Genomic DNA, 27,959 nt, shown 5'->3' with positions numbered 1-27,959 from the left:
ATTTCTCCCAAATCTCGCATGTACAAAATTACCTTTTCCTCTGTGTGATGAAGTTCAGACTAAGACTGAGAATATTAATAAACAAAATTCGACTGAACAAATAGATGCCTGGGAGCTGCTTTACCTTAATGTTGCTTCTCTCCCTTTTTCCCAGTGAGGAAGAGGAGGCTGGCAGATCTGAATGGGCCCTTCCTGCCCAAGTGCCGGACCAGCATGTAACTCTTGGCTAGAGACGGAACGGACAAGCTCGCGCTGCACCAAGGAGAACTGCAGCAGAGCAACTGTGCAGTGAATTTGTGGTGCCTGGTTTTTGTTTGTTTATATTCTCTCCTTGTGCACTAAACGGTTTCAATGAATTAGCGATCGTAGGTGAAAATCTTTATTATCAACGCATGAGAAATGCCTTTTTTGAAGAGAAAAACACAGTTCTGACATTCAGGCTGTTCATACGGGATAATTTGACAAAGTACATCATAGCACAAAGATGCCTGGAATTTGGGAGTTTGGAATTTGACTGCAGCCTCCTTTTGGGACAGATTTTTTTGCTGCGGTGTGAAGTGCACAAGTCGTTAACCACGAAGCAGAAAAAAGATGCTACTCCATAAACATGGCTAAACAGTTTAAAAAATACTTTATTTTTTTTTACTCGCAGTCAAGAATTAAAAAGGAGCTACGCGACAGTATTCCATCTTCCCGAAGCAGATCTTCAATTGACACGTGTGTGAACTACACTCAGCAGCACTCCCAGCCCCAAGTTTCAACTCAGTTGTAAAAGCATCTCCTTTTGTTCTAAAGTTTATCTACACACCCACCCTGTAGAAATAATATAAGGCCACTCTTTTCCGAAGCACAGCAGAAAGTCAGGTGCCGTCTGGGCTGTTGGCCATTACTTTTGCAGAAGAATTCAAGAGCTTAAAATAGTCCATTTGACACGGCGTTCTTTTCCACCTAATGGTATGGTTTGGAATCGCTTTGATGCCAGAGGATGGCCTTATTATTTCTTTCCTTCATTGGTTTCTCCTTCAGAGGACAGCCCTCGCTGCTGCCACGGATATCTGAATGGGCAAGCTGCTGGCCACAGGCCCTTTGGTCAAAATACTCTTTTGTGAAAAGTTATGCAGGGTCTGGTGCCTGGGAACTCCACGGGAGTAAGAACACCAGTGTTTGGGAGTTCACACGGCATTGTAGCTACAACAAGGTGCAGAATTTGCAGCAGGGGGCCCAGGAAAGTGCTTCCCTTCCAGGACTCTTCTGCACGTTGCACCAGGATGTTTTGCTTGAGCAATTCGCTGTAAAACTTGGGGAGAGGGGGGTAGATTTATGCCATCTCTAGATTCAAACCTGAAGATATTGCTGGGCCACAGTGAAATCTGCCCGGAATTAATACTTACGACAGACAGATGGCTCTTCCCTCATTACAGTCTGACTGCCCCCATCTCAATTGGACAGTGGGAGAGTGCCAATAAAGCAACAAGGAAGATTGATGGGGCAGGATTTTGAGGTTTCCACATGAATGCTATCAGACTTAGGTTTGCAGCCTATGGGAACAGGCAACCTAGGACTTTTGCTGGGCTAGATCTATGGAGCCCCAAGCGTTATGCTCAAACAAATGGGGAAGTGCCTGCTGGTTTGCAACAAAATGCTATGTTGCTTGTAAATTATGCCTTAATAAAGCATTGCTTCTAAGTACATTGGCCAAGAGTATGGATTGGGCTTTCTTGCTGGAAGTACATTTAGCCCCTCGTTAGATGGTACAGACTATGGTCAACCCCTTAACTACCCTTCTGCTAGCCAAATCTAGTTTACTGATGGGACAGCTGTCAGTGTCATCTCAAACTCTCCAACTAGGCCAAAGGTTCACCTGCACTTGCAAGGACATGCAGACTGCAATTGGAAAGGCCGCTTGCCCAAATGAGGTTTTTGTGGGCAGTTCTCTGAAGTGTATCCTGACTCTACCTCACCTTGGTTTAAATCACTGGCCATCAAAGAACGACCATTGGTACTTAAACGTAAAGGGTCCATTTCCTCTGAGCGATAGATGGACATCCTGTGGGTGATTCCCACTGTCCAATTGGGGAGGCAGGAAATGATAAATGCCATTCCCCACAGTGGATGGATGACCACTAGCTGAATACAATACAATGCTAATGTTATTCCACCTCAACCACTCTTGCAAACTCAGTTTCTAAAGCTCACCTACCTATCAATGTATAGCCTGAAAGAAGGCACAACAACAAAATGCCTTTTGTCAAAATTCCTCTCTGGTCACCTGGACAAGGATTTTACTCGCCCTAGGCAACCACCAGAGTGGCTATTTACAAGCCTAAGGATGTCTGACACCATGTTCGTGGGGGGAGGGGTTGTGCTGGGTGCACTTGTTCCATGCAGCTGGTCCTTAGAAGCTACAAAGCATTTGTGAAAATTCCCATACTTATCTGACATGAAAGACTATACCATGCTCTGGAAGGCCTACTGGCTCAGCACTGTTTTCCAGCACTTAGGAGAGCTGGGGAGAACAGAGGCAAATTGAGGATTGTGAGAGTGGTCCGTTCTTGCTAGCGAAGCAGAAGGGCTTTTTTTCTGTGATAAGAGAGCCGTGCAGTTCTCTTGCCTGTATAGAATGTACCTTGGAAAGAGCATGAAATCCACAGGTAGATAGTAGCAAGTATGCAAGCGTGTACCTGGCCACAGAAGGCATGATGTGTGTTCACCAGGAAGCCAAGGCCCATCATGGCTTCAAACCATGCATACATGCAAGAGCCTACCCACAGGGTTTATTTATCCTGTTTTCTGGAAGTTCTTTAAATCAGCCTGTTACCCAATGACCATACTCATGCTTTACTAAGCAGAGTTGCAGCAAGCATGGGCAACACTCTCTATCAGATTGCAAGACAGGATGGTCATCTTATATGAGGAAATAGTTGCGCAGCACCATGGGTGGATGGGTGTATTTTGTTTTTTGTTTTGCTTTATGCACACTATTAATTTACTCCTACGAGTAAGCTAGCATTGCATTGAAGCCCTGACTACTACCTAGATCAGAGGTCTGCAAAGCTGCCTAATGGAGCTGATTGCTCCCCAAATCCCATTAATGTATATCTAGGGATTGGGTTCCAAAGCAGACGTTTGTGGAGAGAGATTTTTGTTGTTGGTTTTGGCTCCAGAGGTCTTCATTACACCCGTTCTACAGGTACCTGCTGCCGCATCTCTGTACATTCACATTGCTCTTTGAAGGCTTGTCCAGAAAGGTTTGGGGCCATGAAGGGGCCTTTCTTCTGGCAAACTGGGCAGCAGGCAGTCAGCCCTTTCCGCTGGCACTGCGAGCACGTCAGGACGAGCTGATGACAGGGCTGGGTGGAGCAAATTCGGTACTGGTCCCAGAGATTCCCACAGTAGCGGCAGGCTAGAGGAAGAAATGATAAGATTCTACGTGGGCAAGGGGCTTATAAGTTTTGATCAGCCTAGGTGGTTAGCCATTATTTGTGGATGCCAATGATCCACTATAGCCCTTGGCTTTCCCAAAGTCCTCTAGTACAGGAGTCGCCAAAATTTGAGGCTGTTGGAACCTTTGGAATTTCCAGAGGGGGTCGTGAGCCCCAACCCAAAATATGGAGGAGGCGGAGCCAAACCCCAGGTGTCTGCCACAGAAAGCCAAGCCAAAACTAAAACGGCTGCCACGGGGCAGAGCGAAACACAATACCTTCTGCCCTGTTTTGCAAACAGTCACAGAAGGCAGAATAAAAAGAAACAAAAGCAAACACAGGTGGGAGGAAGGGAGAAAGAGAAGGGGGAAGTCCTGAAGAGGTCATGGACTAGTCCTCCCGGTCCTCCAGTGACTGCAGCTATTATTGCAACTGTGGAAAACCCTTTCATTTGAATGAGGCCCATCAATAGCAAGCCCAACCTTACTACCCGTTTCCAACCGTTTTCTGAAAAAGCAGGCAGCAGGGGAAGTACCGGAGAGTGCCCATAGGCACCACTTTGGGGGATCCTGCTTTAGTATGATCAGAAGTCTCAAGAAAGGGGAATCACAAACCCAGCTTTGGGGATCCTCAGAAGCACCAAGAACTGTACACAAGTTCCCTACATGTAGCCAGAAACTTGTGAAGGAAACATGATTCAGGAGAAAGTGAAACTCTTCTCCCATTCCTGAGTTCTCTCCAATGGGCAGAGAAGTCAGGGACTGCAGCCTGGGGAAAGGAGGGCAGGTAACAGTCTGATTTGTGGACTCTGTGGCTTCACAACAGCCACAGTTGTAGATGCCCTTCCTCCCATCTGGAGAACCTCTTATGAGCAGCAATTAGCACTGTAGATATCCTTCGCTTTAAAATAACTGGGATTCTGGGCCTACTTAATTAAGTTCTGCACACACAAAACTGGACTCTGCAACCTCCACATAATGTTGGTTCCCCTACTCCATTGTTTGGCTTTCGAGTCTTCACTAGGGATTATCCACAGGTCTTTCAACCTTTGCATGTTGTGGAATCACTGGGGGAGTGTCACACAAATCAGTCTCTCAAACCCACCAAAATGGGATTCTACGTCCTCCTTTGAAGAAGGCTATGAGGATACACGAGGATTTGTAGCCTGCCTCCATTGGAAGATACCCTTATAGGCAAACTGAGGCTTCCCTCACATCTTGCTGAACACCTTTTGGAAGGCTTCACATGTGATACTTCTCAGCCATATGCATGCATCACTGAACAGGCGCACCTGAAAATCACTTCAGGTTTATGTGCAAGAAGCATTAAACTTCCACTGCTAGGACCATGTCAAAGTACACCAGGAAGCAATGGTATGCTGCAGACCACAGTTTTAAGACCGTGAGCCATAAGGAAGCAAGTAATTTTTCAATACCACATTGGAAGGGAAGAATCACCCACCTGAAATCACATCACCACTGGAGGAGATGGTGTACCGTTCATCAAAGACAAAAAGCTTCCCTCGGTAGAATCCATCTGGAAATTCTTCCAAGTACTTGTGGATGCCGCCCTTGAGGTGGTACACTCCTTTGCATATGCCCTGTATCAAAACAGCAGAACAACCTGTAGGTTTAGGATAACCCGGCACACTGGTTGTGTTCTGTCTCAGCATTAGTCATTTCCAAATCAGTTCCTGAGAGTGTGCCCTTGGAACATCAAGAATTTGCATTTTGCCTTTACTTGGAAGGAATTGCTATTGATCCCTCAAGAATACAGACTGCAGAAGAAATCCAGTGTGTGTCAATTACATTCAGTTGCCTCAGTTGTGTCAATTATAGTCCTCTAGCCGCCATTTTGTGGCTGCCCCCCCTTAAGGTGCCATCTATCAAAACCTGCTCTTTCAGGAAATAGTTCTCGTTTTGTGGAACGTCCTCCCTGAGGAAGACCTTGGTGAGGAGGTGCTGTCCTTATTGGTTCTTAGGAGGGACTGTAGGGCTGCCTTGTTTCTAAGGCGGATTCCGCATGGGCCAAAAACAGCAGTGTGAAAACAGTGTGAAAATGCTGTAAACCCTTTTAAATCCTTTTACACCCTTTTCACACTGCTGTTTTTGGCCCATGCGGAATCCACCTAAGGGATTGAGTTGCAGGCATTTTCTTGGAGGAGGGGGGATAAAGGGGTTTTACTGTATTGTGGTTTCAGTTTAGCAACTGTAACCCTCATAACACACACGGGAAAGGTAGAGTATAAATATTTTCATAAAGAGAGAGTAAAAAGTTAGCCAGCAAAAAAAAAAGCACAATATTGAAAAGAGTCCAGAGCTCTAAACGAAAAGGCTTCCCTAACTACATTTGGGAAGTCTTGACTGGCATACAACAAAAACAACCTTTCTTGGTGTGGAATGTTAAAAGTTACTTTGACTGGTAGTCATGACTTGACATTTCTCAATGGATCGAGTGATATTTTATAACACTTGACTTGCAGAGTCATGTATTTGGCATTACAAAAAGCTCGATTGCTCCAGTCGCATTCCACAGCCTGGTGATTCTTTCAACCAAGCCCTGTGTCTTCAAGACTGCTCACCTTGGATCTGAGGTAGGCCGAACCTCGCTCGCAACGGATCCCCCCTGTGCAGTACATCAGGACACGTTTCCCTCTGAAAAGTTCCAAGTTCTTGTCTACGTAGATGGGGAAGTAGCTGAATTTTCGGATGTCTGGAGCCAAACAGCCTTGGAAATGCCCCTACAGCCCAAAAGAAGGAAAAACACACCTTTACCTCTGTTTTCCAAGCTTTGAGGGAGGGGGGAATATTTTGGAGCACTGGATCCATATGTCCTTCCAGGACATATTTTGCAGTTGTTGACATAGTTTCCACAGGAAAATCCACAGTGGTCAATAATTACAACAGCACAATCTTCAACGAGGTGCAAAACCTACCAAAATCTCATTGGGATAAGGTTACAAATAGCTACTCACAGGATCCTGAAATGCTCATGAGAAAGGATGGCAAATACACATTTTATATAAATAAACCCTGAAAACACAAATAAGAAAGAAGGAACACACACAAACACAGCAATCAAATCACTGGTTTGGGAACATCAGAGCGACTCTCCAGAGTCTCATGGGGACTCTGCACATCATGCACATCACCCTCTACCCAATTATTCCAAATAGAGATCATAGGTGAATGAGTACAGCAGAAGTTGTGATGAAGGAGTTCCCATATTCTCTGTAGATGGGGCCTGCATCTTCAGTGAAAGTCTGTCTGGCCTCAACGTGGGCCAGGGCCTTATCGGCCTTGGCCCCTTCCTAGTGTAACAGCCTCCCAGAGGAGATCAGGGCCCTGCGGGACTTCATAGAGTTCCGCAGGGCCTGCAAAACAGAGCTGTTCCACCAGGCATTCCATTGAGGCTGGTCCTATGACCACCAGCCTCCCCTGGGGCTATGCGTCATCTTAACCCACAGATGGATATTACTTCTCTCGCTTGGTTTTTGTGGACTCATTAATTGGATTTATTGCTTATTGATTGTTGATTTTATGGATTTTCTGGTTTTATCTAATTATTTTGGGTACTGTCTCTGACTTTTAAACTATGCGTATTTATGGCTGAGATAGTTTTTATGTAATGTAATTTTGCTTGTACATCAGGAAGGGTAATGAATGAATGAATGAATGAATGAATGAATGAATGAATGAATGAATGAATGAATGAATGAATGAATGAATGAATACTCCCATTCAGTCTCAGAGTATGTGAGAGAGGTAACAAATTTCATCTGCCACCCTCCACCCCACCCCCGGTCATCCTCATCTAATACCTCTCCCTTTCAATATGGCACACACAGCTGCCTCTTGGCTTCCCTTCCTTCAGGATGGTGACAGCATCCTAAAATGTCCACATTCTCTTTACAGAAGAGAGCATGGATGATCGCCAACAAGCTAGGGGTCAGTTCAGGCTCAAGTGGGAGGCACCCCTTTCAATGAACCACATAAGTGTTATAAATGCAGTTGCTCCAATTTCTGCAATCAATGGCTGGCCTCGAAGGGAGAAACAAGGAAGCCTTGCAAACAGCTCTGAAGAGCAAATTCAAAAACTTAACCCCTTGTAAGCAACCTTGAGGACTGAAAGGGACATAAGCTGGGAGTTCCCTGACTGGAGCTCTCTACAATTAAAAATAATAATAGTTCTAAGATATGCAGAGTCCCAGAAGTCAGTGTGCAACTGGTTCAGCCTTGAGTCTTGTGGCAATTCCATGTGCTCCAAAGGAAATGATGTCTCATGTGAACTGGCTGCAAATATGTCCACATGAGAAGATAATTTGCTTGACTTGTACCTGAAAAAAAATGCAAAAAAGTCAAAAGGAAAAAATATCACCTACTATTTTGCTTTCATAGAAGTTCCTGCAGTCCAGCAAAATGGTGTCCTTCTGTGCTTTATTACCCTTAGAAAGATATTTCTCCACTTCTATGTGAAATTCCTTTGGAGTCAAATGGATTCCTATAAATAATTTTTAAAAATACCTTATTTGAAACAATTATGTACACATATTCTTCTCCTGACACAGTCAAGACCCAAGACAGATAATAAAAATACATTTATTTTGATATTTATACCTCACTTTCTCCCCAATGGGCACTTCAAGCAGCTTACAATACTCACTCCAGTTTTATCCCCACAACAATAACCCTGTGAGGTAGCTGAAGCTGAGAGTGTGTTACAGGCCCAAAGTCACCCAACGAATTTTAATGGCAGAATGCGGGTCTGAGTCTCCCAGAACCAATTGCTCCTTTCGCAGCTACAGAATAATGCACTTTCAATCCACTTTCAGTGGACTTTGCAGCTGTGCGGAATAGCAAAATCCACCTGCAACCAATTGTGAAAGTGGATTGAAAGTGCATTATTTTGCATGTGCGGAAGGAGCCTAAGCCATTATTATACCATATCACTAAATTCATGCCATTCTGCTAAATGCAATGCAAAAAAGAAATAATCTATTGAAGAAACTGGAATGCATCTATTAAACAAGTAATGAAAACAGAGAGCTACATCAAAAATAAGCCGGGGTCCGTTCAATATGCTGCAACAAAGCTCTTTTAAATAACTCTGCCTTCGTTACAGCCGTGCCTGAAGACCCAAAGGCAGGCATCTGTCATATCCCATCCTGGAGGTTCTTCCACAGCAGTAAACAAACAAATAAAAATAAATAAATAAAATAAACCATGAAGCAGCTACAGGGAAGGCCTGGATTGTAACTGATCATAGCCTCAAGGGCGGAGCGACTCCAGGGAGACCCTGACGTGAGGCAAACAAGTGCCACGCAGCTTTGTACCAGGAGAGATGGCCCTTCAGGTGAACAAACAAGAGACAAGCAACAAGTTCTGACTCAATCCGCATTGGCAGGTTTACTCACTGGCCAGCTAAAGGAGCCTGCATGAAATGGGAAGCTGCTCCTGATGCTACATTTTCAAGTGTATCTGCATGTGCGCCATGAGCACACTCCTTGCGAATGAGCATTCGCGGAACGAGGGGCTGGGATTGGCGGCCCCTTCCCAAACAGGCTGATCTTGTAGGTGCCAGAGCCAATGCCATGTGATATCAAGCGTATCCCAAGATCAGAATAAGAAGAGGAACTTGAGGCCCAGAAGCCTCCCGTCCAGTTTTTGATTAAAGATCCAGTCTCAAGGACCCCTTCTTCTCCCTAGAGATTTATTGGTCACTCACAGGCAGAAGCAATGGATCTTTTGACTTCCCCCCTTCCTGAAAAACAGGTTTCGGGCACCACACGGCTACTGCAGAAACCATGTTGGTCTTGCTTGATGTTATCACTTTCCTGATTTTAGGAATAGAAGCAGAAGCTGGATAACATTCCTTGCGGCTGCACAGTACGAGTCTGCCATTTCCTCCACCTTTAGGAGCCTATTTCTGGTGGCCTCCCTTTATGACACTCAAATGTGCAGCAGCCCCACAGAGCAGCAGCTTGCACCTCTTCAGACCACCTCAGCATTGCTCTATGGTGTAGTGGTTAACAGTGGTGGACTCTAATCTGGACTACCAGGTTTGATTCCTCACTCTTCCATATGAGCAGAAGACTCTTATCTGGTGAACTGGATTTTTAATCCGCTCCTACACATGAAGCCTGCTAAGTGACTCTGGGCCAGTCACAGTTCTCTTTCAGCCCCATTTACCTCACAAGGCGTCTGTGTGGGGAGAGGAAGGGAAGGTATTTGTAAACCGCTTTGAGACTCCTTGCAGGAGAGAAAAGCAGGGTATAAATCCAAATATTCTTCTTCACCTCATAAGGAGGTATTACTCTTACATAACTGTCTGTTGGGCTCTCACTTTAAGCTGCATCTATGCAGGGGCATGAAAAAAACCGCTGTTCAGGGCAGCAGCTGCAAAACGAGCAGAAATGGGTGGAAAGGGCAACCACACTCCCCATCCTTGCCCCAATCACTGCTGTAGCACCCCCTCCCCCACCTCCACCACTTGTCTCCCCTACAGCCACAGCACCCACACAAAAGCAGAGATACAATGGCTCCGCTCTCCCTGCTCCAATGGCTATAGGTGGAGCACCCACATGGACAGCCCACTGTCACCATACTGTTTCTCCTTTTACTAGAGAAAATGAGGTTTTCATTTTCTCTGGGTCAAAATGAAGAAAAACCAGGAACCAGATGTGACATGCCCAAATTGGGCACCATGAAATCTGGGTGCTCCCATTTATTGTGAGGGCTTCCCGCAGCTTTAGTGTAACTTGGACATGTGGCAGCCTTTTTCTTTGACTGTGTTTTCTGCATCCCCCTCTCATTCCTCCTCAGGTTGCCAAGGGGTGTTCTTCATACCAGTTTCTTTGTAGGAGACTTTCTTTGGGTTGATCCCTAGGGGGACGATTTCTTCAAAAACGCCAATCCGAAGGTCTGGGAAGCAGTGAGCCCCACCTGTGCTGGTCTGAGACACAGGGAGAATTGACAAACAAGAGAACATTTATCAAACGATCCTTAGTCCGTCTTCAGACAATAACTTTTTTCATAGAGTTGACGGCCACCATAAAAAGAGAGATCTGTTTCCTGTAAACAGATTAGTAGCTTTTTATTCTGTCTCTTTCAACACCTATTTGACCAGCTGGACTGCTTGGGAAATGGGAGTATATATTAACCAGAGAAACACAGTGGTTCTCTTAAATCACTTTTGGTTCTCTTCAAAATAAGGGCTGTGAGTAGTGTTGTCCCATTCTGATTTAGGGGCCACAAATGATGTTTTTGGGAGAATGACAATGCTTCTCAAAGACTCCTTCATTGCAGAAATCTTGGCTTAGGTCCAAAGGTTTTCTGTGGGTAAAAAGATTTGTGATCATGGGTTGCAATTTTCTCACCTCTACTCCTTCACACCAGCCAGGAATACACTCTGAAACCCTGGTTCCGGGGGTGGGGGGGATTTCAGACTGCTGGGCAAGGGGAGAGAGAGAGAACTGTGGCCTACAAACACAAATCTCTCCCATAGAAAACCTTCAGGGAACTGAAGCTGAGCTTTTTTTTCCAATTGGAAGAAAGATATCAAATGGATCGTAATGTGACATCAGAAGTCACATAGCCCGTTTAACCCACTCTTAAAGTGGCAGAGCATTATGTGAGGAGAGCACAATCCCTTCAGAGAACAAACAAAAGAACTTAAAACATTTTTACAGTTTCTGAAAAGAGAAGTCCGTGAACATCTGAAGCGCCAGAGTTGGACACCCCTGCCATAAGGACTCAAATAGCTGCATTTTGTTCCAGCTGGAGTTTCTGAAACAGCTTCAAGGGTAGTTGCAGTAGTCTAATCTGAAAGTGACCAATGCAAGGATCACTGTGGCTATGTCAGGTTGGGGGCTTTTGTTAAGGCCCGAAATTATACAGGCATGGAAGGAACATGGTCATTAGTGACAATGTCCCAGGCGCTATCCAATACATCCCTACGGTAGTTTTGTGATAAGCAAAATCTCATTATTCAAGAGGAATTAAAAGCTATCTTAAACTGGGGATGAGGAGTCTGTATGTAACACAGCAATTGGCATATTTCACCTTGAAATCATCCCTCATCAAAATGCCTTTAAAGAGAGGGTGAGAAAGCATCACGTCCACGTAAAGATGGGTTGCACTTGTGCTCCCACCAACAGTTCCGTTAATGCCCTCAGAAGCAATTCGTACCTGGAAGCCAAGAACAAAGTTCCAGATAAGACAGACAGCAGTGTTCCATAGGTGTTTATCTGACAGTGAGCCCTACGCACATGTAACTTACCACTCCACTTACTAAAGATGGACGCCTTTCTCCAGCCTAAAGAACTTTCTTCCAACTTGAGTGGTTCCTCTGCCAACAATGGAAGAGCCACTTAAATTGGAAGAAGGCATCTTCAACCAAGGAAAACCTTACAATGTTACTGAGATGAATGGCAAGATACAGGCCAGTGATTTTAATGAGCCCTACTCCCAGGTAAATGCATGCAAGCGATTGCAGCCTCAGCAATCATCTTATAATGTAGTCATTTTACAACAAAGAGCTAGAAATAAGGAACAAAGAAGGGTAATGGAACATGAGAGATCTTATGCAGCTGAGGTTTTGGCTCAGCAAATGGACAATCAGAAAAAAATACACCCAGTCTCTGTCAGCAATTACCTTCTCTGTGTTGTCAAAAGCTTTCATGGCTGGAATCACTGGAGTGTTGTGGAGTTTCCGGGCTGTATGGCCGTGTTCCAGTAGCATTTTCTCCTGATATTTTGCCTGCATCTGTGGCTGGCATCAGATGCAGGTGAAACATCAGGAGAAAATGCTACTGGAACACGACCATACAGCCTGGAAACCCCACAACATTCCAATTACCTTCTCTGCTTGATTGGCCAACACAAGTGTACAGAGAAAGCCTAAAAAGGTGGACACAGAAAGCCTAAAAAGGGGCCCATTACACATAGAATGCTCTTAAGGGCCTCTTCAGCGTGCAGTGGGCTTGCAGAGGGGTCTCCTCGCGTTTTTCTGTTTACAAGCAAGGAGCCATTTTCTGCCTGCCTCGAAGCTAGCTTGCCGGTCTCTAAAGCAGTTTAAATTGCATTTATATTAATATAGCAGTGATAACAAGTATATCGATACTATAGCCCCTTTCCCGACATAACCAACCCCCAAAAGAAAGAGGCAAAGCCATTTCCTAGACCACATGCTGCTGAAGAAGGGGACCATGTGCTAGATGTCCCTCTCTTCCCATCCACTCTCTCTGTCTCTATCTCTCTTTTTTTTCTTTCGCTTTCTGCTGCTACTGCAGCCAGAAAAAATGTTTTCAAATACAGTCTTGTTTTAAGTATAGTTGTAAAAAGCCCTCCTGATCTCGGGGAGGGCAGAAGCAGAGTAGGGGTGGTGGGGTGGAGACAAAAAGAGACCCTGCTTGTGTCATTCCTTTGTAATAACCTAAGAGAGAGGCTTGTTTAGAAACAGAAGCTTGCCTGAAAGAAAGTTTTAAAAATGCCTACCCAATCATCGGAGAGGGCAGAAGCAAAGCGGGGGAGGTGGGGTGGAGCCAGAAAGAGTCTCTGCTTGTGTTGTTCCTATCGATGTGTCGATACTAGCATTTAGAGAGGTGGAGGAGAAGCGTGCGGGGCAGGGGGGTGAGACTAGACAAGCTGGCTGTGAGCAGAGGAAAGAGGTCTAGGGCAAAGCTGTGCTCACTGGCAACTCCACCTGCTCTGGCTGTGAAGCAAAATTATATTAGTGCTTGCTTGCCACAGGGAGAACAGAAAAAGTGAAAAATACATCTGTACAAGAAATCTTGCAGCAACACATATTTGCTGCAATTGTGCAGCAGATGCCTTGTGCGTAATTAACCAGGGAGACTGTATTTGGGGAGCCTGCAACCTTTTATATTGTCCTGTTCCCCCTCCTCCTGCTATGCTTAGGGGAGCATCACTACTTCAGGTAGCCCTCAATGCCTTGGAGCAGTGGCGGGATTCAGCAGGTTTGCACCACTTCGGCAGAACCAGTTGTTAAAATGGTGCTTGTAAACAACCGGTTGTTAAATTATTTGAATCCCACCACTGCCTTGGAGCCAATGCAAAAACAAGGAAAAGAAGGTGTAGTAGAACCGCTAGGACAAATTAGCAAGCAAGACCTACTACACCAAGGCAAATGGCATCTAGAATAAACAGTGCATATGATTTAATAGGGTGCAAATAAATATATCAAGTACACAGTGCAGAACAAACATGAGCAACCACAACACAGTCAACATAAACAGGCTGGCAACATATCAGTAACAGCAAATGACACATTTAACAAGAAAGGACACAGAAAAATGGCATATGCAATATAGCTAGCCCATCCTAAAAAAGAAAGTCTCTTATGAATGAGAAGAAATTAACTCTCTACTCTTCTTGTATCGTGTTACTCAGATCATGAATTTCAAACTCATATTATGAAGTTTACGGGAAGATGGGAATTCCAGATAAGTGCCCGTTTCGCTAATGCTTGTTCACTCCACAAATATACAGAGATCCATGTCCTATTCTAAGAATCCTAGAGTAGGCATCTATTAATATAAAAGTAGTGCTAAGAATCAATATAACTAAATATATTCCATAAATACATTAATAAATACATTCACATTAATACATTAATACAAATAGTACCCCATTAATAATTATAAAAAGGTTATAATAAATAAGGATCAGGAATAACACCAACTCACTTGTTTATAGGTAGCCATAAAATTTGTTCCCTGCAGTGTAAGGACTGTGCATCATAAATTATGAAGTAGACTGCTGTAATACTAAGCTATGGTCACCTACTAATAAATATACTTAAAATCATAATCAGTTGACAAAACGGTGATAATACTCAACAGCCGTAGAAGGAACCTTAAACTAACATGTATCTTTTGCCCTCTTACAGGTATTGCAAAGACTCGCATCAGCAATGCATTGAAGGAAACAGTCACCAAATATTAAATTGACCTAAACCTAATAAAGTTAATTCATAAAAAGCTTGAAAAACTTTTACATGATTTAATCCTGCAGGAAAAGAGTTTTAAAGGTGAAAAATAGTTCAGCCTCCATTTGTAACAATTTGCGCTTGACAGCAAGCCATCTTATACTCTGGTCTTGAACTGTAAAAATAAATATGATATGATACAAACCATATTTACAAAAAAATAATAATTCAGTAGAAATTTTAACTAGTCATTCGTTAGGAACCCAACTCTGCTTCTTCTCCAAGGATAAAATAGAGGGTCCATTTTTGTTGTTTTTGGGGAACTACTAGTGAAGTCTGCACCATGCCTAGGGTGGAATCCCTAACCATGTTTTGTTTCTGAGGATCTTACATAGATGTCTCATGATGGTCAACATCTTTCCAAGGTCTACTATAAGGACTTTCAAACAGACAGCAATTGCAGATTCCATTCAGGGAACTCAACTGGCAGGCATGCAAGAACCCAGTTTGGATTGGGACCATGATTCACAAAAAGAGAGAGCTTATACCTGTCCCCAAAGCAGTTTCCTAATTGAAACGGTTCCAGGGGAAATGTACATGAAATGCCCTACTGGAGGGAATTGACAAGCACTGATGGTTACACATAGGTTCTCCCAACAAGGAAAAGGGCAGCTCCTTGGACATTTCAGACTGGAAAAATGACACAAGGAGACAGGCTTAAAAGCCCCATCTCCTGATATGCCACAGCTCCAACCTGAGCAAGCCTGAGAATTAAGCTCCCAGCACAGATTCCACAAGGCATGCTTGGTCAAAAGGCTATGTGATAGAGTCAAAGAAGACACAGATAATGCAATGCATGGCTCAATCCTCTTGAGATGGACTGCAAGGAAGACTTCCTCCATAAAGCGGAGCTTTACAATGTGCTTTACGCAGTTACCTGTTCACAATATCTGAACACGTAATAGCTCTGTTCCTGAATCAGCACCCCCAAACTCCTATGTGAAGTAGCAGACCAGAATGCTTACCCATTGAATAGGTCAAATGGGCTCTTTTTAGGGGTCCTGGCACTACCCACTACAGCCAGCTGTTTGAACTCTTTTGAGATTGGGAATGCTTAAATGGTTCATAACATATTAAGCTTTCCTTCCAGCTGCTTAAAAGCACACTTTTTCTGTTGCCATCTTTGATGGCTAGAGAAAATAATTGGTCCCTCTGTCTTTTACCTCAGAAGCATTTGTAAATATTTCTTCTTCTTCCCCAGGAACAGTTCTCTAGACGGTAAGGCTCCAGCCGATATGCTTGAAACAGAATCCTGCTGGCCTTCTGAAGCCGCAGGAGACTCCCCGCTCTTACCTTTCCCTTCAGGTGCAGGTGCTGACACAAAGCCTTCTGCCACAGGCACAGTCCTTCAGGATCAGCCACCTCACAGTAACAGTAGAAGAGCAGAACCTGTCCTGTCTCACTTGGGAACACACACAAAAAAAGCAGTCAGCTATGCAAAACCCAAGCAGTTTCTCCTGTATGGGGCTACCCTCTCAGTATTTGACTGCCACAGGAAAACAAACCTCATCAATTCGGCCGCCCCGATGTGGCTTATGTCTGGGAGGGTCTCCTGGGGTCGATACAGGGGCCCCTTGGGCTTAGGTAGCTTGTCTGTGGAAAACCGGCTGCTTATCACATCTGCTTCGGCAGTTATCTGCTTTAAAATGGTGGCTGTCTGTTGCCTCACATCGGCAAAATGGTGGGCAGCCACATGCCGGTGGATGCCCGCCAGGTCTTTGAAGGTCTGTTGGCAGCATCTCCAGTGAACCGGCCCTTGGCTAGCAGATGTTGGACAGCAAGAGTCAGCGACCACTTCCTTGGTTTTGACAAAGAGAGCGAAGGCCTGCAAGGGGACAAAGGAAGCTGGGCAACGAGGAGTTTGGGTAAAGAGAGGGAGTGCCATGTTAAGAGAAGCCACAGCGGGCTCTTTAGCCATGGAGGGTTTGTAACTGACGTGGTAGACGGATCCAACTACAACACTGAAGAAGCTCAGACCTGAGTCATCTTACTCATTATGGAGGATACAGACTGGGGCTGGGGTTCCAGCCAGACATCGCACGGTCACATGTGAGTTTGCCAGTTCTCAAGTCTTGTGCATCCAGTGACCACGGGGCATTATTATGTTTGCTGGAGGAACCAACATCCTTCCCAGCCACCTCATGGTATATATGGGTCATCAACTTGAAACAGAATTGTCGTGTTCCCAGAAAGGGGCTTCCAAGGCAACAGAGGTGGTTTGCCACTAACTTCCTCTGCAAATTCTGGCTTGGTGGTCTCCCATCCCAAAACAGGCCCTGATTAGCCTCCAAAGAGAACACGTGCATTTCCCCAAAATAGCGCCCCCCCACCCCCCCCCCGAGGACTGTTTCAGCTTAGGAAAAATGTTGCAAGGGAGAAGGCCAAAGCTGCTTCTCTGCATGTGCTACAATCATGATTCACAGCGGAGTCCACACACCTGGGAACTGAGGAGAACCCACAACTCACATGTGACTGCTGTATAGGGCCCTGAGCAGGGGCCCTGGGCTCAGCCTCCGTACTCTAATACTGTGTCAATCAGCCTCTCAAACACAGTCCACTTACTAAACCTCAGCAGGGCTCTGCATTTCTACTATTTTAAAAAAATGTTTGTGTACATGTTCATCTCTTCTTTCACACACAAAACTGCACTGGGGGGAAAAAACCCTGATTGCGGGACTAGTGTGTTGGTGATGACATGGACACTAGCTGGTAGGATCTCTCCGCATACAAACTTCTCCCAGTTCAAGCTGAATTGCTTTGAAAACCAGAGAGAAAAATCTGTTTCATGACAGGCAGTGAATGCACTGGCAAACCACCTCTGCTACCCATAAAATGTTACAGCCAACCTAACTTTTGACCCGCATCCCACCCACCCACCCACCCCCCAAAAAAACATTTTGGAACACTTCTCAGCAAGCAGGACAGCTCTCCCTCAGTGGGTATATTTTGCGCATTGCAAACCTGGTTTCCTTTGATAGTTCCCATTCATAAATTCCTTTGATAGTTGCCAGCAAGCCTGGAGAAAAATATCCTGTCCCTTTGGTGGGGGAAAGTACTGTCAAGTCACAGCTGACTTATGGCATTAGAGGAGGGAAGAGGTTGTTTACCACTGCCTGTTTCTATGTAGTGAACCTGGACTTCCTTGGAGATCTCCCATTCAAGAACCAACCACAGTCAACCCTGCTTATCTTCCAACATGAAATGAGACTGGGCCTCCTGGGTCATCCAGCTCAGGGTTCTGCCCCCTTAACAAAGATTTAATGAATGGAAATGGTCAGAGGCAGCTTTTCATGACTTGGAGATAGATGACACATCATTTGGCAAATAACGTCCCATCGTGCCTTTCTCTGAAAGGGACAGGGTTTTTTTCTTCTTCTGGCAGCTGTCCATCCTAGTCACTTTCTAATGACGCTTACTTTTCAATGTTGGCCTTAATGGAGCCAAGAGGCTGGTTGCATGCCTTCTCTCACCAGTAAATCTCTCAGTGTAGGAAGGAAGTGATGTAATAACTACTTCCCCGCCAGAAGTCTTTAACAGTCAGAATGCTGACCTGCCTCCTATTATATGAAGTGTTTCTCCTCCCACAACTTCGCAATACACTATTCCCATGTCTATTTTGGGTCTCCCTCAGGTCCTATCAAGAAGATGTATCAGGTGTTTCCTGGTCTGTTCCTGAGGTACAGCAGGTCAACTGGGGACATTTAAGCATTCCAATGGGCTACGCACAGAGGTGGGATCCAACCAGTTCTCACCACTTCTCTAGAAGTGGTTACTAATTTTTTCTGAGTGCCGAGAAGGGGTTACTAAAGCAACCTCCCTGCCCAATAGGGACTGGAGGTGTGTGTGTGCGGCGGTGCCACTGTTTGAATTCCACCACCATCGGAACCTGTTATTAAAATTTTTGGATCCCACCACTGGCTACGCATATTATATTTCCCTTTAAAAAAAGGCTAGCCTTTTTTCCCTCATGTATGCCATCCAAAGAAAGACGGGTTGTCTTACATTCATATACAAGCTGCAAGAGTGGTGCTGGAGCAGCTTCAGGGCTTCCTGGAGGACGCATTGGTGCTCGATCCCTTCCAGTCCGGCTTCCATGCTGGGCATGGGACGGAGACCGCCCTCGTTGCCATCACAGATACACTCCGCATGCAGCTAGACCGAGGCGGATCGGCGCTGCTGGTGTTGCTTGATCTCACAGCAGCGTTTGATATGGTCGATCATGACCTTTTGATCCACCGCCTGGCTGCCTCTGGGATACGGGGCATTGTCCTTCAGTGGATTGCCTCGTTTCTCCAGGGTCGGGGTCAGCAGGTGTGGTGCGGGGATGAGGCTTCCCATAGGGCCCCACTTAGTTGTGGGGTCCCTCAGGGGGCCTTGCTCTCCCCGCTCTTATTTAACATCTACATGCGACCCCTTGCTCAGCTGGTGCGGAGTTTCGGGCTGGTTTGTCACCAATATGCAGATGACACCCAGCTCATTCTGTTGATGGAGAGGGGGGCGGCCTCTGCCCCTGCAGCTCTGCAGCACTGTTTGGAGTCGGTCGCTGGTTGGTTGAGGCAGAGTAGGTTAAAACTTAATCCAACAAAGACGGAAGTCCTCTGGCTGGGCCGGGGGGAGAGACCGAGGGAATTCCAGCCGCCTGTTTTTGAGGGGGTTGCGTTGACCCCGATGTCCCTGGCTTGCAGCCTGGGGGTCCGCCTGGACTCTTCATTATCAATGGAGGCCCAGGTGGCCCATGATACCCGAGTTGCATTTTTTCATCTTCGCCAGGCACGGCGGCTGGCTCCCTATCTCTCCCAGTCCGACCTGGCCACTGTGATCCATGCGATGGTCACCTCAAGGTTGGATTACTGTAACTCGCTCTACGCAGGCCTTCCCTTGAGACTGATCCGGAAGCTGAAGCTGGTCCAGAATGCAGCGGCCCGGCTGTTGACAGGTGGTGATTATCTAGATCATATCACCCCTGTGCTATGCCGCCTGCACTGGCTCCCAGTGGAGTTCTGGATCGTTTTCAAGGTGTTGGTATTGACCTTTAAGGCCTTACGCGGCATGGGGCCCTCATACCTAGGGGACCGCATCACCCCTTATGTCCCATATAGGCTGCTGCGGTCAACTGCGGCAGAACTGCTGGTGATCCCTGGCCCTGCGACGATGCGGCTGGCCTCGACCCGGGCCAGGGCCTTTACGGCTCTGGCCCCTGCCTGGTGGAATGCTCTACCTCCAGCTGTCCGGGCCCTGCAGGACCTTGCTGAATTCCGCAGGGCCTGTAAGATGGAGCTATTCCACCGGGCTTTTGGAGGGGCTGGCCACGCTTCTATTGCCCCCCACTGAAATCGGAACTAAGCTGCCTTTTCCATCCTGGTAGGGCCCTGATTCCATCCTGGGCCCTGCCTCTCCTCCCTTCTCCTTTGGCCTTTAGACTGGGCGCCTGTGAGTATGTTTTTACACAACCTTGTTGTTTAATCTGCATTTATTGTTTTAATTGCTGCTGAATTTTAATGTTAGATTTTATGTTATATTGATTTACTGTTCTGAAAACAGTCATATTGTGAGCCGCCTCGAGCCCTTCGGGGATGAGGCGGCCTATAAATTTAATTAAGTAATTAATTAATTAATTAATTAATTAATTAATATCCAGTAATATAAATTTTATTGTGTGTGACATTTTATGGGGTTGTCTAACATTCCAAGCTCATGTTCCTTTGGGTAAATACAGTAAGTTCCTCCAGTGAGGCAAATAGCAGCTCCCCAAGGACATTTCAGGGCAGAAAAACAATGTGTGTTCAGGGGAGGCGGGGAGGCTTACTCTCGGTTTGCTCTCCTCATATGCCACAGTCCAGATCTGATTTGTTCCTGCCGGCCTGAGAATCCAAGGGCCAAACTACACAATATAGGTGACACCTGGTTGTGGTTTCCCCCACCTGACTCACATTCCACAGCAACCTGGCAGCTGTTGGGAACTTATTTCTCAAGCACTCCATGACTTTACCTGGACAACATAGAGCCTTCTCTTTGGATAGGTTCAGCATTATACCATCTGCAAATCTTTTTGGAAGATACCAAAATGTAGCATATCCAGAAAGGCATTGCTCCTGTAAGTTGGGCATTGTCCTTTTTATCATGAGATCCGAGCAAAGTATATAAGCCCTATTCTAGTACATAGGACAGGACAGTCCGATTCTGTTAAGCTGTTATTTCTTTTGAATAATGCCAATCTTGAATTAAGCAAAAGAGAATTTCTGCAAGAAGCCATAAAGTTGCATCACGCTAAGAATGGGAGATAAAATGTGGTATTTTAAAATTTGTTTCTATAAAAATGGGTCATTCTTACTTTGTTTTTCATTTAAATCTTAAATTTTCACTGTGTATTATGTCATATGTTTTTAGAAGAAGAAGAAGAGTTTGGATTTATATCCCCCTTTCTCTCCTGTAGGAGACTCAAAGGGGCTTACAATCTCCTTGCCCTTCCCCCCTCACAACAAACACCCTGTGAGGTAGGTTTCTCTCCTTCTGAGTCGCTGCAGTCAAAAGGCAAGACAAGGTGAAAGGTAAATGAGAATCTAACCCAGAGGGGATGTATGCTCACTATGTGGCAGACCACAAGTGGGCAAATACCTTCTGACTTGCACTTCAGTTTTAAGGTTTGTAGTTTGTAACAGTATTTCTTTCTTTGGTATGCTTTTTTTTAAATTCCACCATTCCTCCAAGGATCCCAGGGCAGTGCCTATGATTCCCCTCCTCCATTTTACACACAATATTCCTGTGAGGAAAGCAACAAAAGCAATACCTTCCTCTTTGCAGACACATGCTTCTTTCTGGCCCTGGCATCAAACTCGGCTTTTGGGTGGCTTTTGGATGGGAACTGAAGATGTTCTTTCAGTTCTAAGTCCGCAAAGGTCAAAATACAGACATCTCTTTCGTCGTCTCTGTCAGGCAAGGCCAGCGAGGAGATCATGGCTACGTCACTGCAGCTGGGCATATGGTTTTCTCTGGGCCCTAGGCAAGACAGTCCCAAAACAGGGAGTTATGGTCATACAGGAAAATCTCAGAAAGATAAGAATGAAAAGACCTTTATGAAATGATTAGTGAAAACAGACAGTCATGTTCTTAGCGCTGTGGATTAGCTTTAGAAGCACCCTCACTGCCAGCATTCGACATCTCCATAATTGCTATACTTGGGTGGTTTCTGCAATCAATCCATATACAGTGGAACCTCGGTTTTCATTGCCTTCGGTTTTCATTGATTTTTTCAGTGAAAAATTTGTCTTTGTTTTCATCGATTTGCCTCGGTTTTCATCGATTTGCAGTAAGGTGCAGGGGTTTGTGGAGAAAAATCACCCGGACAAAGCTGTTGCAAGCTGTGTCTGCAACTTGTTTAATGACAATGTCTTGCCCCATTTCAGACAAATTTCAACGAGGCGTCAGAAACAGACCTCTTGGGACAGCTTTCTGGTATGACATGGGTCCACTGGCTCTGAAGCTGGTCGTGTTATTGTTTGTTACTGTTTTCAGCATTAAACACTATGTTTATTCACCAAAAATGTGTTTTTGATATGTTTTTTGGAGTGCCTAGAACGGACTAATTGGATTTACATTGATTCCTATGGAAAAGTTTGCCTCGGTTTTCATCTATTCTTTTCGGACAGATTACCAACGAAAACCGAAGTGCCACTGTAGTACTATATGCAATCTTTAACAGCAAACGGCTGGCAGTCAAAAGACTGAATACCTTCAAAGTATAATTCCAACAAGTTGACTACTATGTACCCAAAGGGGTTTTTTCAAAACTCCAAATCAAAACTGAAAATATGAGACTTTTCCCTCAGTCTCCACTTTTTAAACAAAAAGTATTAAATGAAAGTAAGCATTCACACGAACAATTTCTTCTTACAGCATCCTTTAAACACATCCATATATACGCAGACTATTTTTCAGCATGAACGCATCAACAACATGAACCACAATTTGGAGACTCTGGTTGAGATTACAGTTCAAGATGAATGCAGAGAGTATTTGAATGTTATAGGCTTGATGAGCACTACAGGTGTTTTGAGCCTTCAAAGACACAGCAAGGTCAGGCACCAACCCCAGGAGCTGGCTAGCTTGAATCTAGTTTAATTCAGATTAAATCATCTACATTAACCCCCAAAAGACAGCTTGTTGGGTTCATGCCGAAAAGTTCCATATATTCAGCTTAAATTTGCAGTTTTGAAAGAATTCCTTTGTGTATATAGTTTTTATTATTTATTTATTTATTATTTGACTTATAAGCCGCCTCACCCCCGAAGGGCTCGAGGCGGCTCATAACATGGCTGTTATTCAGACAGCAATCATACAACATAGCCCTTAACTTATTACCAGTTTATAATTCAGAGTTTAAATTTAACATTTAAAATTTAAGCAGCAGTTTCATAAAATCGGCGCCCGATCCGAAGGCCAAAAAGAAAGGGAGGGAGCGGGAGGGCCTTTGGTGGTATCAGAAAATCAGGCCCAACTGAGATGGAAAAGGATGGACACCGGCAGCCTCAGCTGCCATTGCAGCTTCAGTGGGGGGCAGTAGAACCACGGCCAGCCCCTCCAAAAGCCCGGTGGAAAAGCTCTGTCTTACAGGCCCTGCAGAACTCACCAACTTGTTGAAATCATACTTTGAAAGTACATGATATTTTGACTGCCAGCTGTTTTGCTGGGCAAAATTGCACACAGTACAGCATTTGAAACTAGAAGCCACATTCTTATAACGGCTCTGAAGGTCTAGGACAGCTTTTAAAAACTACAAAAAGCAGAGGGGAACTATTCTGGTGCCTGGGAGACAGGCCATTGTATCTAGGGGACCACCACTCTCATTACGTCCCCTGAAGAGCGATACATTCAGTGAACAACAATCTGTTGGTGATCCCTAGCCTGAAAGAAGGCCAACTGGTCTCAACCAAGGGCCAGGGCCAGGGCCAGCCTAGTAGAATGTCTGTGGGCCCTGTGGGACTTGATGCAATTCAAGACAGAAATGTTCTGCAAGGTTTAAACACTTTCACACATGCAGAATAATGCACTTTCAGTCCACTTTGCAGTTGGATTTTACTGTGCAGAATAGCAAAATCCACTTGCAAACAATTGTTAAAGTGCATTGAAAGTGGACTGAAATTGCATTATTCTGCATGTGCGAAAGTGCCCTTAGTGTTGAGGCAACAACAGTTTATGATTTCCATCAATATGGCCTCCCTCTCTCTATTCCCTGCCCCACCTCCCACTGTTATATTACTGTTATATTATGAGAGCAGATCATAATAAATTGAGGCTTTAGTCACCATCTATTTTAGAGTGAGAATGTTTCATGGTTTTTAAATTGTTGTAATTTATTATATTTTATTTAATGGAAACCGCCCTGAATCCCCTAAGGAAGGGCCAGTATGCAAATGAAATAAATAAATTAAAGACTGAAGGCTGAACCCGTTTGAAGAATGTGTTTTGACTATGACTCCTTTTGAACAGCCTTTGTAATCCATTTTAGCAGCCGGTTGCTAAAGAATTTTTTGTGCTATTTCAGACACAACTGTTTTGGCTCCCAGCTGCAAACGGTTTTTTTAAACCTTTTTAAACAAAGCTGAGCCCCTTTTTTGCCCAGGCATTCTCCAAGCATCTGGGTTGCCATAGTGTTGTGTTTGAAATGTAGGTATTTCTGAAAGTACCATTTCCTCTTCTCAAATAGGTTAAAAGTAGCTCATTGGGTGTTGGGTTTTCAGTGCATACAGTGACTTAAGGGCCTGTAAGACAGTTAGCTAGCTGCTAACCAAAGGTGTTTGCAGCAAATGACCTGATATTCAGGTGAGCCAGGAGAGTGCCATTTTCCATGACTAGCACACTCTGATGAGGCAGAAAGTTCAACGCTTCCTTGAGGGCTACAAACCTGACTTCTGCACTCGCTACAGCAAGTGCCCCTCTGGTGTATGAGATGAATCCCAGCTCAACTCTGAAGTTTGCAGCTGAGAAGTAGGAGGTGGTCCCTGAAGTTGCACTGCACTTTAGAAGTGGAGTGCTACCAGAGTGTAGTGCAACTGTGGGGGAAATTATTCATTCCACCCCTAGCTCCAAGCATAAGAGGAAGACTGGAACCTGTGTATCTAAGTTAAGCAGAACTTCTGAGGCACTCCACACAAACTCTCGCAATTGTTACTGAGAGGGGAAAGGTCCAAGCAACCACACCTTTTCCCTGTCTCCCAGCCAAATGTTTATCTACTACAAGGCTGTCATAAGGACTTCTGAGGTGATGTAAGCATTATTATACAAATAGGATATTGTTTCATAGTCTTCAATCAAGATACTCTGCAGCTGTCTACCTCAACCCCGAAGAAAAACCTGATGCTGGAGAAATCAAACTATCCTCTGCTTTCACAGCCGAGTAAGCACCATAATGGATTTCAGAAGCTTAGAAATCAGCCTAGCGGCCTCCTACACTCAATCTAGGCATTTTGGAGATCATGGCTTTCTGCCAGTCTTACACATGCCCTTGGTTCAGAGCACCATGTGGGCAGAGGAAAGGAAGTTTCACCCTGCAGTCCCTGCACCATTTCGCTGATCAAAATGCGTCCCCCTCTTCCACTGGCAACCCATCATTAGTTATATAAAGGGGGATAACCAGTAGCCCAGTCCATTTCCTTTAAATGGCTATGACTGCACAGCCCGTCCTGCCCTTTGATTTGCAAAACTTTGTGGGGATGAAAGGGTTAAATATCCCCCTCCCTTCTCTGCAGGGCCACAATCCAAACTGCAACCCTATGCAGCTGTAGTCAAAGTTAAAAACACACTTGGACCAGTGGTGAAGTTTCATAACTGCACACTCTAGACAGAAAGATCGAGGGGAGAGGCTTTTGATGGAAATTGCTGAGCCCACGAATTGCACCCTGGTTTCTGGCCCAAAGTCCAGCAGCTCACAGCGGCACCATTTCCCACTGCAGTTCTTCCAACAGTGTGTCTCTTTTGAGACAGGGAATGTCAGCTCGGGTTTCCTTGAAGCTGGCAACCTGCATCTCCTTTCGTGGCCTTTTTGCCTCTCTCGACAGCAACTATTTTAATCTCAAAAGATTCGCTTTCCCTGTGCCAAAGAGACGGCAGCCAACACTGGATGCGCCTAGAAAGGATGAGCTGTGAGCCAATTCAACTCTCCGCCCAGTTCTGAATTCAATGGCTTGCTCCATTTCCTTCCATAAGGAAGAATCAGGAGAAACCAACCATAATCCTGGCCTCCCCAGTAGGGTTGTTGCTAAGTGTAATTGGGATAAAAAGTCTCCTCTTCCTGCATAAACCTGTGCAGCTTCAACCATCCAAACATCCAAACATTACTATTGATTGTTTCCTGATTGCTTACTAGACCTATATGACAATCATTAAGTGCTGTACCTTATGATTCTTGACAAATGTATTTTCTTTTATGTACACTGAGAGCATATGCACCGGAGACAAATTCCTTGTGTGTCCAATCACACTTGGCCAATAAAGATTCTATTCTATTCTATTCTATTCCTATAAACGAACACACACACATACCCCAACAGGCTGGTTTTGATCTTTAAAGCACTGGATGTTCCACCTGAATGTTTATTTTTTATTTTATTAAATTTGCTACCCTGTCCTCCCAGCTAGACGGCTGGGCTCAGAGCGGCTGACATGCATAGTTGAAAAATAAACTGTACAAAATACAATTCAAGGATGACAAAACAAAATATCAAACATTAAATGTTCCTAGTTATGCTCCAAGACCTACCAAAGGGGATGCTCAATCGCATGAATAGCCACGTCTAGCGGAGATGCAAGCAAAGGTCTTCTTGGACCTCTTTCACTTCACTCTCACCGTAAGACAGAACTGAAAAACCCTTGCTTTGAAAGGCCATTATGTATAACCCTATTTGCAAGTTACAGTAAACTCACATAAAATTTGTGCACAGTGTACACCTGACTTTAGGTATATAGTGTAATTCCCATGTTACATTCAATACATACACAGCTAACTTGTGGCTGAAACTGCACATTAAAAACCCAGCTACTGGTCCCCAGTTTCATTTGGAAAGTGAATGAGTATATCAGTGGATAAGAGCGACTGACTCTATAATCTGAAGAACCAGGCGGGATTCCCTGCTCTTCTGCATGAACAGCGGACTCTAAACTGGAGAACCAGATTAGATTCACCACTACTCTACATGCAGCCTACTAGCAGAACTTGGGCCAATCACAGTTCTCTCAAAACTTTCTCACCCCACCTACCTCGCAAGATGCCTGTTATGGGGCAGAGAAAGGTGATTGCTTTGAAACTCCTTTTATGTAGAGAAAAGCAGGGTATAAAAACCAACTCTTCTGCTTTTTCTTTTTCCAGACAGGTGAATGCATGTACTTGCAGCATGTCTATGTGATCAGCATAACTTGTGAATGCAGCTTAAAAAATTGGTCTCCCCTGTCTGAAGTTTAGTCCCATACTTATGCTCTGCTGAATCTTTTGTTTTTTGATTAAGTCTTTGTTAGGAGTTTATGACTTTAGATTGCACTGTAAAAAAGAGTTTGGATTTATACCCAGCAGCCTTCCTCTCCTGTAAGGAGACTCAAAGGGACTTACAAACTCCTTTCTCTTCCTCTCCCCACACCAGACACCTTGTGAGGTAAGTGGGGCTGAGAGAGTTCTGAGAGGACTGTGACTGGTCCAAGGTCACCCAGAAGGCTTCATGCGTAGGAGCGGAGAAACAAATCCAGTTCACCAGTTAAAAGTCGGCTGCTTATGTGGAGGAGTGAGGAATCAAACCCGGTTCTCCAGATCCGTGTGTTCCGCTCTTAGCCACTCCACCAGGAGGAGATCATTCTGTAATTTTGCACAGATGGGTTATGATAGGAACTCGATAAGGACCGCGGGTCCACCTGCTTGCCCCAAACTCCATGATCAAAGCTCCTGGGATTCCCTAGTTAGAGTTGGCGACCCTATCCCAACCTCATTATGGGTTGTTGTGTTTGTTTGGTCACTGCAGAGGGGGCTGGGACTGTCGGAGACGCGGCGAGGTCAGCATATGGACCTCCTTGGCTAGCAGTCTGCAATGGACCCATCACAACAGCTAGAAGTTAGTTTCATCAACCCAACTAGCCCTTCCGCCAACCCTCATGCTGGCAGGATCTCTCCAGTCTCCTGTGCTGAATTTCAATTGCTTTTCCTATAGTGTTAGTGAAAGCTTGCAGTTGGGATCTCTCCCCCCCCCCCCCCCCCGCTTTGGTGCTTTGCTTATATAGTCTGCAATTTGGGTCCCTTTTTACCTGGCCGGGGGCTCGCTGTCCCCGCGTGGCCCCCGATCCGGCGGTCCTCGGCACCGACTCCTCCCGCTCCTCGGCCGGCGGCTGAATGTGCTGACTCGCTCGGCGAAGGGAAAGCATGTCTCTGTGTGACTCTGCGCCCCGGCTCCTCCCTGGAAACACTTCGCTTGAGGGACTGCTGGCAATTCGTCGGGTTTTCAAAGATGGAGACTGAAAGGGAGTTTGCCACCGCTTGGCAACGTGGCCGCACCG

General features: G+C 45.2%; 2 protein-coding genes across 5 annotated transcripts in view; one reads left to right on the top strand and one right to left on the bottom strand.

Moving 5' to 3' along the window:
• The window catches only part of TMOD1 (tropomodulin 1), a 36,344-nt gene extending 34,650 nt beyond the window's left edge, over nt 1-1,694 (top strand). For all 4 annotated transcript variants that reach the window (XM_048503012.1, XM_048503011.1, XM_048503009.1 and 1 more), the window contains one exon: nt 155-1,694. In XM_048503012.1, coding sequence (XP_048358969.1) covers nt 155-219 — 65 coding nt within the window. In that variant the 3' untranslated portion in view covers nt 220-1,694. The remainder of the gene's footprint in view (nt 1-154) is intronic.
• On the bottom strand, nt 613-27,908 carry TSTD2 (thiosulfate sulfurtransferase like domain containing 2). Its single transcript, XM_048503007.1, has 10 exons — nt 27,711-27,908; nt 21,217-21,425; nt 15,935-16,254; nt 15,723-15,831; nt 11,483-11,608; nt 10,268-10,373; nt 7,804-7,922; nt 6,004-6,162; nt 4,884-5,022; nt 613-3,403 (listed from the first exon to the last, which is right to left on the bottom strand). Exons 2-10 carry the CDS (start codon nt 21,406-21,408, stop codon nt 3,174-3,176), a joined length of 1,500 nt encoding a protein of 499 aa, XP_048358964.1. The 5' UTR covers nt 21,409-21,425; nt 27,711-27,908; the 3' UTR covers nt 613-3,173.
• Nucleotides 27,909-27,959: the final 51 nt, after the last annotated feature.

The sequence above is a fragment of the Sphaerodactylus townsendi genome, linkage group LG07 (genome assembly GCF_021028975.2).
Source record: "Sphaerodactylus townsendi isolate TG3544 linkage group LG07, MPM_Stown_v2.3, whole genome shotgun sequence".
Taxonomy (NCBI): Eukaryota; Metazoa; Chordata; class Lepidosauria; order Squamata; family Sphaerodactylidae; genus Sphaerodactylus; species Sphaerodactylus townsendi.
The sequence above is the reverse complement of the archived record's forward strand: the minus strand, read 5'-3'. Positions and strand labels throughout refer to the sequence as shown.